Source organism: Ictidomys tridecemlineatus, chromosome 10 (genome assembly GCF_052094955.1).
Source record: "Ictidomys tridecemlineatus isolate mIctTri1 chromosome 10, mIctTri1.hap1, whole genome shotgun sequence".
In the NCBI taxonomy this organism is placed as follows: Eukaryota; Metazoa; Chordata; class Mammalia; order Rodentia; family Sciuridae; genus Ictidomys; species Ictidomys tridecemlineatus.
The window spans coordinates 63,138,830-63,153,051 of NC_135486.1; the positions used below are offsets into that span (position 1 = coordinate 63,138,830).

General features: G+C 40.7%; 1 protein-coding gene across 3 annotated transcripts in view; it reads left to right on the forward strand.

Annotated features, from left to right (window-relative positions):
* The window catches only part of Gpr137b (G protein-coupled receptor 137B), a 40,577-nt gene extending 26,485 nt beyond the window's left edge, over positions 1–14,092 (forward strand). The window contains exons 4-7 of one of the 3 annotated variants that reach the window (XM_078023093.1): positions 1,803–1,853; positions 4,087–4,215; positions 5,333–5,457; positions 7,028–14,092. In XM_078023093.1, coding sequence (XP_077879219.1) covers positions 1,803–1,853; positions 4,087–4,215; positions 5,333–5,457; positions 7,028–7,139 — 417 coding nt within the window. In that variant the 3' untranslated portion in view covers positions 7,140–14,092. Of the gene's footprint in view, positions 1–1,703; positions 1,854–4,086; positions 4,216–5,332; positions 5,458–7,027 lie in introns of all 3 variants that reach the window. The other 2 variants (XM_005320354.4, XM_078023094.1) reach the window with 2 other exon arrangements.
* Positions 14,093–14,222: the final 130 nt, after the last annotated feature.

The window sequence follows — 14,222 nt, forward strand, 5'->3', positions numbered from 1 at the left end:
GTGTTGGTGTTTACAGTCTGATTTGTAGATAGAGTTTAACCCAACACTTTAAAGGCGGGTAGGATGGGCTGTACCAAAAGCACTAGTAGCAAAGAGTCATGTGCATGAGCGGATGTAACCCTCACAGCTCTGGGAGGAGACAAGATCTCATCCCCATTTTATGGGTCAGAAAACTGAGGCATGGAGAACTCAAATAGCTGGCTGCTGGCCACGTGGCTATCAGGTGCAGAGCTGAGATCCACACTGTAGTGTCATGCTGCTGTTGCACTGCCGGGGACCCTCAGATCCAGTCAGATGCCAGACAGAGCTCGAGCAGCCTGTCCTTAGCAGTAGGGATGGCTCCTGGAATTCAGAACATTCCTCTTCTGATGAATATTCAGAGACAACTAGACATGAGCAGGAGGGATGCTCCTGGACTGTTCTTTTCTCCGACATTGCTGTGCCTCACAGCCTAGTCCCCAACTAGAAGGAAGAGCAAATATCCTCTGGTACTACAGTGCTTGTGGTCAGCTGGGTTCCCCAGATCTCTTTCATAAACAGACTAAACCTCAGCCCAGAAGCTTGGTGAGCATGGGGGCCGGGAGTACTCCTGGGCCCCAGCCCCTCGCTTTTCCACTCACCAAATGGTTGACAACTATAGCTCCTGTGCTGCTGAGGCGCAGGGCCTGGAGTCCCAAGGCATACCTGTGTCCATCTTTCTTGGGGCCCATCTGCCAGAATATATCTGATATGAAGGGCAGCTTGTCTCCCACTATATGTCTTCAGAAGGGATCAGATTAAAATCTATGCAACTAACTTCAAACATATGAAGCCCTCATTAGGACGCTCATTTAGTTGACCTCTTGCAAATCTTGCAAGTTAGTGTGAAAAAGTAGTTCTTGGATTTATAAATTGTGATGAATTTCAGACTTGATTTTACCTTTACTGTTTCATCTCCCACTTAGGGGCTATTTCAAGGATTTAAAAAAAAATAAAATTTTTAACAGTGGGAGTTAAGTCATAGATTGTCAAAATGCCATTTAGCTCACCCATATAACACACAAGCTAACAGAACTACTGGCAAAATAATGTTTTGGATTTAGGTAATGACTTCCAAATGCAAAACCCAAAAATCAACTCTAGTGTTTTTTGGTAATGTTAGTTATCCATTTCTCGCTAAGGCTCTTTAACTGACTTTAGAAATTGATAGCTTTCTAAGGTGGGGCATGATTCACAGATTTCCTGTAATCCCAGGGTCACATCAGGACTCCTGTATTTGCAGTCTAGAAGGCTATGGATTTTGAGGAAGAGCTCACATCTAGTACATCTGGTACACCATCTCAGCACATTTGCTCCTAGCCAGTCCCTCCAAGACCGCTGTGTCCCTTAGCCCGACCCAGCCTGGGCTCATGTGCTGGGCAGTGATTTTAGAGAAGCCCTCTGGCTTTGTGGCTCTTCACAGTGTAGGCCTTGAGCAAAGGGCTCATATCTAACCCTATTAAAAGCATCTTCCAACCAAGGCCCAGGTCTTCCCCATAGGAGGCTGCCTAGAATGTGAGGAGGGGTGGACACAGTGGGCCTGGGTGTGGGGCTCTGACAGAAGCCCTGAAGGGTGTTCCTGCAGTGCCTGAGCTCCTGAGGCTCTGGGTGACAGCAGGTGAGGAAAAGGGATGGGGCCAGTGTCCTGGACCTGGTGTGACCCACCCCTGCTGGCTCTTTTCCAGGGCTCTTCCGTGTGTCAAGTCACTGCCATTGGTGTTACCGTCATCCTGCTTTACACCTCGCGAGCGTGCTATAACCTGTTCATCTTGTCGTTTTCTCAGATTGAGAATGTCCACTCCTTCGATTACGACTGGTACAATGTATCTGACCAGGTCAGTGAGGATACCACAAGGGGTTTGCTTTGTGGCACTCCAGGTGGCAGAGGGTAAGCCCCTCACTTGTGATGAATAGCTGAGTGACCTTGAGAGGACTTTCCCATGTGGTATCTGCACCTTCCTCTGTCAGATGGACCACAGTATCTTGCTCTTGTAACATTTTCTGAGAAAGCTAGGTGAGCTATGTGTAGGTATGTGCGCGCACATGCACATAAGCACACATGAGTATACAGCATAGGTACATACACTCCCATCTCCTTTCCACTTCACGGTTCTTGCTTAGAAGTACTTAAAATTTTTACCTGCTTCCATATAAGATGGTGTTATTAAAGGGTAAAATTTGCTAAAATAATATTTGGTTCAAGAAAGTACCCAAAACTATGAAGTTTTGAGACTTTTTAATGGAGCATGTATACAATAGTGATGAGGATATTATGGTTTAATAAAAGCTCACAGCACCAGGGGTCTAATATGATTCTCACATTTTATGAATTCATAAGTTATAAACTGTAAGCAAAGAAATGCAGGCAGTGTCATGTCTGACATCCATGCTCATAATAGCTCAGAAGAGTCAAGGATGAGAATGAGCTGGTATTCACTCATTTGACATATTCTGACTTTTGTTGTCAGGCTCTGTGCAGAGTGCCAGGACACAAACATTAACAGATGCCTCTGCCCCAGGGTGGGGGGAGGTTTATGGTCTGCAGGCAGACGATGCACCCACATGCGTGCACGCATGCGCCCACACACACACACACCTACACACATGCCATTACAGTACAGAAATGACTCTTTACTAGAAGTCTGTTGGGTTGATGGGCTCCTTAGGTTTCCTTGGAGTAACAGTGCACAATAAACTATAAGTCCTTTGCTAAAATCCCAGCAGAACTGAATTAAGACAGTGGGAGAAAGAATAAAATGACCAGGATGATCCAGAGGACAAAATGAAATCAATGTGAGATGTCATCATTGGGAGAATTGAACAGCAGCAATAACACAGCAATCCCAGACTGAGCCCAGGGCCACAAGTGCAGAGGGGAGAAAGCTGGGCCAGGTACAGGCAGGGTGTGCCTTGCAAATTCCAATATATAAAAACCTAAGCTAAATAGTGACCAATTATGAATACATCTTTCATAATGCACAAAGGATTTGCATATTGCAGAATGTATATTAAATGTCCTAACATTGCAGACCAAGTGCACTCAGAATATTCATGCAGCTGTCACCATCTACCTCCAGAACCTTTCCATCTTCCCAAACTGAAGCTCCATTAAACAACAAAGATTTAGTTTTAACAAAACATTTTTCTTTCAAGAACTTATAATTACCAGGGATTGAGAATATATAATCAGTTTTTAAAATGCTTTTGTTTGGGGGGAATTATTTTGTTATGATCTAGACTTGTGTGTCACAGCCCAAATAATTTAGGAACAATAAAACAAATGGCCATAGTTGCATGTTTTTGGTGCAGACTGGAAAAAGTTGGCTGAGCTGTAGTACAGGTGAAGGATGTGAAGTGTGATCAGGGTCCTTCTGGAAAGCAAGACGAGTAATTTTGGTTCCTTTATCTTCCACATAATGCATTAGAGAAGGCAAAAGGAAGTTAGGTGCCTGGCCCTCTAGAACTTGGTTTCAGTGCCTTCTCCTAGTTTGGAATGTTATTTCTGGAGTTTCTCACATCTGGGTCCCCTTTTCTTATGGACTGCCTGTCTGATGGAGAACACTGTGTTGCTGAGCCCCATTGGCCATTACCCTGGGCCAAAGCCCAACATCTAGTACTATAAGGACTTGATAGACTAGCTAGCCTACAGTAAGCTTTAAAGGGTATAGCTTATGTGAAGCTTAAAAATTTATGTTTATTCTAGGGATGAGAGTTAAGGGGTAAGTCACATGCTACTCTCAAGAACTGAAGAGGAGGCAACATAACAGTCAACTTGTTGAAGAAAATCAGCATAGATCTAAGTGAGCAAGTTGGACACAAGAGGTTTGGGGGATGAAGTAATAAAACATCAGAAATTTGGTGAAATACTCAGACACCAAATTTCTGATAAGACAAGTTATCCATTCCTGACTGATTCAAATAATCCGCAAAGGCCGGGACCATTACACAATGCACATTTTAGTGGAAAGGAATCATACCATATTATGGTTCTGTTTTAAGTCAAAGAATTGAAACAAATGTATTTCCTCTGCCATTAGTTTGATGATGCCATCTCTCCCCTTTTTATAGGCAGATTTGAAGAATCAGCTGGGAGACGCTGGCTATGTGGTGTTTGGAGTGGTGCTTTTCGTGTGGGAACTCTTACCCACCTCCTTGGTAGTTTACTTCTTCCGAGTTAGAAATCCTGCAAAGGGTCTTGTGAGTATGCCATTTTATATTAGCAAAAACACAAATTCTGCTCACGAAACCTGCAGTTAGAATCTTTTCCTAGCTTTTGCGTAGAGGAGAGAGCTTCCTTTATACCATAAAGGAGGTATACACATGCCTTGGCTATTTGGGGGCTTTCTTTTCCCTTATGTGTTTATTTTATAAAAGAAATGCATCTTGTAGACTGGGGAGTGTGATTTTTCTTAATGCAATAAAATCTCACTAGTATTTGAGTCTGGATTTGCTGTGCACCAAATACATATGCTTTTCTTTTAGCAAAGGAAATGATAAATTCAGTTTTTCACCCTACAGCGTGTGGAAAGGGACTGGGGCTAAAGCCACTCCTGCAGTTTGGTCACATTTCTGTTCAACTACCTTTATATATATATATATATATAATGGGGGCAGGACAGAAAATGCTAAAACTAGGTAGAGAAAGCTTCCACTGGGGGCTTTGCATCAGATTATTCCAGCCACTCAAGCTAGTGGTAGAATTTCACCTCCTTAATCTCAGGTTATGAGTAGATTTGGGCTATGTGAGAAAAGGGTGGATGAATGCATAGAATGAAATCCACAACTAAGCTGGTCCTTATCTCATACCCCGAGGATAATAACTTGCTTTATTCTTATTCTTCTCTGGATAGTCACTGATGATCCAGGAATACAGAACAGTGAGGCTGGGGTAGGGGTTTAGGCATACCCTGGCCCAGAGGCCCTTGGATAGAGAACTAACTGGGATGAAATTCAACAATGTACATTTCAGAGTTTGAGAAATAATTCAATTTGGGGGCAAAAACAGGATGAAATGACCATAGAGACAGGCAATAGAAATAGGTTAAAAACCTTTCCCAGTATGATTTCATCACTGTTTTTATTTTGTATGAATGTCCACAAGATTATACAGGTTTATATCCAAAAAGGACTACCAAGTTTGGCTAATTTGGGCATTTTTAATGAGGGATTAAACAACGACTCACTGTTGAAACCAAAATGGGTTTTATCTATGCTGATGTAGTGATCACCCCAGCGTAAAGGAAGTGACCTGAACATCTTAATCTTGGGTAATGCATAGTATCTGGAAGGATGCTGAATGATTCTCTTTCTCTAGACCAACCCTGGAATGGTCCCCAGCCATGGATTCAATCCCAGATCGTATTTCTTTGACAACCCCCGAAGATATGACAGTGACGATGACCTTGCCTGGAACATTGCCCCTCAGGGACTTCAGGGCAGGTAAGACCCTGGTTCACAAATAGGGCTCATGAGGAGACAGCTACACCACTGAAATGGATTCCTTCAAGAAAACCACATAGCTAGAGGTTGTGCAGGACCTCTAGCAGATTATTTTACGTAAGTGAAGTATGAATGAAAAAGGACTGACACAAAATCTTAAAGCCCCACGACATTATTATAGTGTCCTAAACACTACATGGTCGGCATGTCTGTAATAGCTGTGCTGTGTGGATGCAAATGGTGTTTAAAAGAAAAACAACTGCAGAATTTCCCAGAGCCTAAGGTGTTGTTTCAGTCAGCATTTTTTGCTACTGTGCCAAAAGGACCGGACAAGCACAACTGTAGAGGAGGAAAAGTTGATGTGAGGGTTCATGGTTTCAGAGGTCTTAGTCCATAGAAGGCTGGCTCCATTTCTCAGGGCTCGAGGTGAGGCTCAACATCATGGCAGAAGGAAGCAGTTCACATCATGGTGATCAGGAAGCAAAGAGACTCTGCTTGCCAGATACAAATATATTCACCAAAGCCAGCCCCAATTCCCACCTCCTCCAACCACTTCAGTTACCATTGTTAAACCTCATCAGAGGATTAATTCACTGATGGGGTTAAGACTCTCAAAACCAAATAATTTCTTCTCTGAACCTTCTTGCATTGTATTACATGCGCGTTTTTGGGTGACACCACATCTAAACCATAACAGATATACTCTGACTCTCTAAGAGGGAAAGAGAACACTAGGCCATGAAAACACTTAATGGAAACGGAACATGGGAAATCTAAGCAGACTAATCAGATGTTCTAAAATCAGAGCCTTCCTTAGTGTCCAGGTGTTTCAGCTATGCTCACTGCCCTGTGATCTCATGCTTGCTGAGCCCCTCCTGTTGCTGAGTTTAAAGATTTATTCTATGTCAATGTACCTTTGATAAGATATGCACCCCCACCTCTGCAGATGCGGATGGAACCCAGGGCTTCAGACAATACTAGGCAAGCCCTCTATCATTGAGCTATATTCCTAGCCCTATGCTAGCAATAGGAAAGTGCTTAGAAAACCTTAAAAGCACTCTGAAGAGGATCCTTGCCTTAGAAGAGACAGAAAAGCCAGGAGAATGGGGATCACTTCCATCTCCACAATTAGCCCCATGAGGAAAGTGAGGCACAGAAGTTATTTGTTCAGGCACACAAAGGTAGTGAGCTGTCATTCACACAAGCATTCATTCGTTGATGGAAATGTGTTATACATAGTGACTTGTTTCTAGGTTCTAGTGATGCTGCGCTCTGAAGAGTTCAGTAGGGGGGCTGGGGTTGTAGCTCAGTTGTAAAGCACTCACCTAGCATTATGAGGCACTGGGTTCGATTCTCAGCACCGTGTATGAATAAAATATAATAAAGGTCCATTGACTTTTTAAAAAAAAAAGTTCAATAGACCATGTGTAGGCTGCCAGCGTGGTGCACAGGACTGTTCTAAATGGGTTTAGAGTATACCAGTTCCATCTACTTAACCAGACATGTCATGCATACGGAATATGCCACTTTAAGACAGTGATTTTTTTTTTTTTTTTTTTTTTTTTTTAAGTTTTGCTCCAGACTACTATGACTGGGGACAACAAACTAACAGTTTCCCAGCACGAGGAGGAACTTCACAGCAAGACTCAACTTTGGATCCTGACAAACCAAGCCACGGGTAGCATCAGTTACACTTTAATTGAAGATTCCTTTGTTGAAAATCTACAGAAAGACAATGATAGCTGAGTTTTTTTGGGGGGCACTTTTCCCCTAAGAAATAGGACTTGATTTTTATTTTAGTTTTTTTCTAATGGCTCAATAGGACAAAGCAATAATTTAGATTGATAAATTCTTATTTTCAGTACTAATAAGCGAGCCTGGCTATTTCATTGGGTATAATTTAAAGAAAATCTGTACTTTTATAAAAATGTATTTTATATAACTTAAATAATAATGCTAAAGAATACTAGGGTTTTTCCTTGAGAATGTTATGCAATATATGTTGTAGTTTGCACATCTTTTATGCATAATTCACTTTAAAAGTACAGAATACATGGTTTAAGGCTTTTGAACTAAAGTCATCCTTACCTCTGAAGGTCACTTGGATTCCTCCACATTAGTAGACTCCTAAAATACAATTTATATCCAGAAAGCCAATTGTGACTGCAGTATTAAATTACATGGAACATCATCAGCCTTTAAGGAAAATGGCTCTTCAGAGTTTTCTAAAGATCCAGATGTTTGGTCTCAATCTTATATTTTGCCAAAAGTCTGGTACTTCCTTTTATCAGGACACCAATGCATGCACTTTGGTAAGAACAAGCTGATTACATTAACAATGTAGCTGACTGACACTATTAAACCACCTCTGCTTTATTCATAGTGATTTTGCATATTTTTTTCAGCAAAATGAAATTGAATATCCATTACTTCAGGAGTGTAGCCAGATTCTACCTTTCCTAACTCAGCAAACATCCACTTCTCAAGAAGAAACCATGAGGTTCCCAAGAAGGCGTTAATATGCCTTTAGGTTGAAATTCTCTAGAATTGATAGTTTTTCTGTAATATCCAACCATGTTTAAAATGCCTCTTGAACAGCTCCACAAGCAGCTCAGCTGAAAGCTGAAGGTTTGACATGGCAGTGGGGAGGGGGATTGCTGAAAGAGCTCTCTATGAAATATATCCCAGACCAAAAGTGCCATTGTAAAACCTCCAGACCTCCATTGTATATACTCTTGAGCTACCTACAGGGAGGCTGAATGCTCCGATTTTCCACCCAGCACACCTCTGGTTCTAGAGGAAGTATCATTGCTGTAGAGAAAGGACTATTCCATTCTGCCTCACCTTAGAAGTTTCATCTTAGGATAGAATGAAGGACAAGTGAGAAGGATTTGTAAGGATTGTAAGTTCTGTAGCTCCTACTTCCCACTCTGGTCTTCAGGAATAACTGATCTCTGGACATTAACTTCACAAACAACTCTACTTTCTTATTCTGATGGTCTTTAAAATTGGGATCTCCAAAGTTCAAATGAGTCATGATTGGGTTTTTCAGAAAACCTTTACCCTGCGTAATCTCAGAACACAGTCTTTCTGTACATGGAATAATCTGGGTCAACTATTATTTAAAATACCATTTAAAATAGTTACTTGCCAGGGGAAATTTTACACTGAAGCAAAGCCTGCACCAATCATTTAGGTTGCCTCAAAACAGTATTATACATTGTTACTCTAAACAGTGTTAAGAAACCCCCACCGTGGTCACTTTCTTTTTCATGTTTAAGGAGTTCATAGTATTAAGGCAAAGTGCATATATACCCAGGAAAGAGAACTCTAGGATCACAGGGAGACTCTTGTTTGCCTTTGGGCCACATTGTCTCCCACTGTGCTGGGAGAATTCAGGCAGATGCACCATATAAGTCTTTGCTATGTCCTGCATCCTTCACTATTTAGTCAGCCAAGGACAGGTGTATTTTAAAGTGCAATATCATAAAATCACATAATTATTGTACTTATCCAACAGTACATAAACACTGTTTAATTATCTTGTTACTATCAGGAAAAGCAAAATCCCAGCATCAAGTAACAGAAGCCACAATCCACTTTTATGATAGGTTGCTAATATTTACATGAACTATTTTTTGTTGGAAAAGATAATATTTTAAGTGCCCGTTCTGCCCTCCTCCTTTTAAAAAAGTAATGCTAAACTTTTAGGAATGATGTCAACCCACACTGGAATAAACAACTGTCAGACTCACATCCTCTCATAGAACCATGTACCCTACAAGCTGCAAGATGCTGCAGGAACATTGTAGAAAGGAAAAGCAAGTTTCCCAAGCTTCTGAATTTACTTGCCCTGCAAGGTATGCTAGCAAAACTGTTCTTTATGTGGAATTTTGAATGCTAAGAGGGGAAGAGGAATGATTTCTGGTTCTAAAATGCCCAATGTTCCCTTGTTTTAAAGTAAAATGAAATTTAAATCCTGATAATGTGCAAGTTAAAAGTGCCTGGAGAAGAGGTAGTACTACTGAAAATTCTGTACCACCATTGTAGTCCAATGCAGCATTAAAAAACTGCACGCAAATGTTTCTGTGTGACTACTAAAGACATAGCCACCTCTGCAATGAATCATTCTACCTGCTCTGTGGAGGTATTTTTCATTGGCTTTGTTTCCATTTTATATAATTAAGGAGTTCTGCTTAGCTGGTGGCATACATCTGTAATCCCAGTGACCTGAGAGGTTAAGGCAGAAAGACTGCCAAGTTTGAAGCCAGTCTCAGTAACCTGGCAAGACCCTGCCTCAAAATAAAAAGGCTGGAGATGTAACCTAATGGTAAAACATCCTTGGGCTTGATCCCCAGTACCCACTCACAAAAAAGTTCTGATTATTACAATATGCCTATCCATTACATTTAGTTATGCCAATTCTCTCTTGAATGTTACCACATTTTTAATACTGTGCTGGTCCCTCAGTCATCTGTTTAGATCAGGCAAACTCACTAGTCCCTCCCACATTCAACCTTAACAAAACCTCATAACTGGTCTTTGGGGTCCTTACTGTTGAGCCCACACTTAATCCCTATTACTCCAAGTAAGCATTAACTCCAAAGATTCAGAAGTGCTGTGAGAAAGATTTTCATTTACATCTACATACTGATTACTACTATAAAACTACTTTTCTTAAACTTTGTTGCTGGGGATTAAACCCAGGGCCTCAGGCATACTAGGCAAGTGCTCTACCACTAAACTTTTTATTTTTTGGTGCTGGAGATTGAACCCAGGGCCTTGTGCATGCAAGCCAAGCGTACTACCAACTGAGCTATATCCTGAGCCCTGCTTCTAGTTTCCTAATAGGTAAATCTACATTAGAACTAAATAGGTCTTAATATTTTTTTAAAAAATCCTTGCACTTTAGATTGCTATATGATAATATTATACCCTGGTATGGAGAAATGTGATACACATTTATACTTTTGATCCGATGTGAGAATTTTATTAAAAACGTTTCCAATTGTGCATAAACTACTTACAACTTAAAAGGTCCAGATGGAGGAGCTGTTGGAATGATCAGGATAAACAGTAAAGTTCTTCTCAAAGACTCTATATTAATAAACCACTTCAAGTAAGGAAACCTGTTAAAAGGGACAGTGTGCATAAGGGAATGGGATTCCATGTCTATAGAGTCATTGTTTTGCTACACTGGTCTATGAACTCAGGAGCAATTGTATGTTAACCCTATTCTAGTCCCTCATCAGGGACACATGAAAAGCCCTATCCAAAGCCCTGCTCAAAATACCTAATGTCTGCTGAAAACGTCCCTGTGCCCCAGCCCAGCTCTGTACCTGACTGCTGTATCTTTGCCCCCGTCCTTCTGGGTCAGGACATGGTGCTATATCCATGCAGTGCTGCACAGGTCAAGTTACAGGTTCAAAGTCCTCAGATGCAAATCCAGTGACTCAACAGCTCCTGGCATCTACTTGCTTTCTCCAGGTCTGGATTCCCTACTACTTTCTAGTTCTTGAGCCATGGCTGACCCCTGCTCTCTACTTTCCCTGACACCGACTTGGCAATCAATCCTTTAGTTTCAAATCTGGTCTGTCCTTTTGGAGTTGGGTGCACTACCACTCAAAATATTAACTTTTTAAAAAATTCACAATAGACTTTCTGGCCCTGATTTTAGCCTGGGCAGAGCTGGAGTTCAGAGGCTTTCTTCTGAAATGTGACCTCCATCTCTCCAGTTTATGACCCTCAAAGTCCTTCCTTTCCCTGTTTCTCCTTATGGGCATGACCTTTTGCTCATTAGTCTCACCTGCCCCCCAGCAGTCCCTCTAGACCTTGTGCAGTCCTGAGGCCTGGTGTTCTTAGCGCCATTTTATATCTTAATGTCTTCTGTCTGGATAAATGAACACTGCTTTCTCAGGGCCACTCAACCTATGGAACTGAGTAGCCACAGAGTGCTTCTCCCTGGTATAATCACTAGCCCAGAATCTGGACTTCAGGTTTACAGAGATAAGAACTGTTAAGAGAAATGTGCTGTAAAGGCCACAGGAAAAGGTACACAATCCCAGAATATTGCCTGGTGAAGCCAACTTTGCCCTGAGGAGTGGTGTCAGGGAAGTGACTTTACCTGTGGAGCCTGATGACAATATCAGGAAGATACTATAGAGTTCATTCCACCCAGTACTACCAATCAGAATAGTTAGACACACTGGGGGAAAATGGAGGGCAGGGCGGGAGAGACGGGAAGGAATTAAAGACGACCAAGGTACAGATATTAAAAAATACAGCCTGTATAATTAAACAGTGTCTGCTACATTTACACACCAATTAGAGAAACAGAGACAGAACCCAGGTAGAGCTAAAAGTGCATATGGGATTTGAGATATGACGAGCATAGTCTTCTCTAGATGGGATTCTAGGTTGGCATTTGTCATCTTCAGCTGACATTAATACTGAAAAGGTACCAAGATATAAACAGAATAATCCAGTTAGCTTACAGAATAGTAAGTTACATGGTGGCAGTGACATCTGTTGCTTATTCATTGCTGTATTTCTAGTTCCTAGAGGTGAGTGAATACTCACCTCTTGTGGTTTTGGTAGATTTTTTTTTTTTTAAGGTGCCTTGTATACTTGTATCTATTGCTTATTGATTTTATAAGTTTAGTACTTATTTAAGAGCTTTTCCTTCTTGTTTTACATTGTGTAATCAAAATACTTGACAAAAATTAACTTAGAGGAGGAAAACAACCTAGGGAAAAGATGCTGAGCTCTGGGAAACAGGGAAGCGAGAGGGTGGGAGGCACAGAAAAGATAAACCTACCTCAAGCACAACCAAGTGACACACTAGGTCCCGCCTTTCAGCAGTCTTTCAGCTTTCAGTGGATGGATTAATCGCCTGATGTGGACAGATCCTTCATGATGTAATCATGTCCTAAAAGCAGCATCTCTGAGGCTTGCTGAACTGGAGACCGTACTTTTAACACATAAAATTTGGACCTGGCACATCCCCAAAAGCTCAACAAAAGGTAATGAGGATTTTATAAGATAATCCTCAAATCATCCTTGGAGACTAAATCCTACAATAGAAGCACTAAGATGAAATTCTGTCCACATGAGCACTAGTGTTGTGCCTCCATCTGCCTTCACTTATTTGGCAAATGCAATACTAAAATAATTAGCCTAGTAATAAAAAAAAAAAAAGAAAAAGAAAAAAGATCTTTACCAGTAAGCAGTGACAAGTGCAACCCTTGAGAGAGAACACTGAGCCAGAGTTTTAGCACGTTTTAAGGATTTTTAAAGCTCATATAGAAAAGCAAATCAGAATAGCTAGACACACTGGGGGAAAATGGAGAGGGCGAGAGAGACGAGAAGGAATTAAAGACGACCAGGGCACAGATACTAAAAAATACAGCCTGTATAATTAAACAGCGTCTGCTACATTTACACACCAATTACAGAAACAGAGAGAACCCAGGTAGAGCTAAAAGTGCATATGGGACTGAGATATGACAAGCGTAGACTCTCAGTCAGGCATAGTAGCACATGTGTGTGGTCCCAGTTGCTTGGGAGGCTGAGGCAGGATAAGTCTGTAAGCACACAAGTTCAAGTTCAGCATTATAAAAACACTTCTCAAAAAAAGAAAAAAGGTAGCCTCTCAAACTAGTGAGGGAAAAATGAACTGTTAAAGGTACTGCGACAACTAGGTAATCATTTGTGGGAAAAAATTGGGTTGACCAGAATACATTCCAAAGGATCAAAATTTGGATGTTAAAAAAAAAAACAAAAACATAAAAGTTCTAGAAGAAATTGGTGAATTATTCCATTGTCCTGGATTGAGGAAGGCATTATAACCATGACTTAAAAATCCAGAAAATACTAAAAAAAAAGTTATCAGGATAGATAAAAATAGAAAACTTCATGGCAAAACCATTATAAGCAAAGCTAAATGACAAACAACAAATTTAAAAAATACTGCAGTTCATTACAGCTGAAATGTTATTATCCCTAACAAACTAGTACTAGAAATCCATAAGGAAAATAATCGTGATAGAAAAGTGCACAAAAGATTTGAACACAAAAGCAAACAAATGGTTCTTAGGCATATTAGAAGGTGTTCAACCCTAGTCATAGGAATATAAACATACTGATCAGTTTTTTCATCTATCAGAAGATACAATCCAGCATTTTAATAACATCTGTGATGGTTAGGCTGTGGGTTAAGATGTGAGATGACATACATAAAAATTCTGAAAGCAACCCAAATGACCAATAAGGGACATCCATGTAATGGAATACCACGCAGCTATTCAAAAATAACAAAGCCATCTTGTAACACATGAAGGCCATCAAGAAATAGTATGTGGAAAAAAGGCAAATGATGTGTATATGATGTCACTAAGTAAAAATGAGAAAATGCTTTACATTTGTATATTTGTATATGCCCGGAAATGTTTGGCTGGAAACAAGAGTAACCAAGAGGTCATATATAGTGCTGGTGGGCAGCGGGTATGCAGTGCTGGAAGTTGGGCCTCTGATATGAGGACATTTGCTGTATAACTTTTGTTATCTTTTGGCTTTTTAACCATATGAATGTATTACCTATTCAGAAAATTAAATAAAATAAGCATATTTTAAAAGCCTTATGAATCAATACAAATTGAAAGATGTTAAAACCTCCACATCTTTTAGTCGAAAGTAACAGGCCACTTGTACAGAGAGACAGACCACACCGAGAGCTCTGGAGTCAGATTTTCTGGACCAGTTAGTGA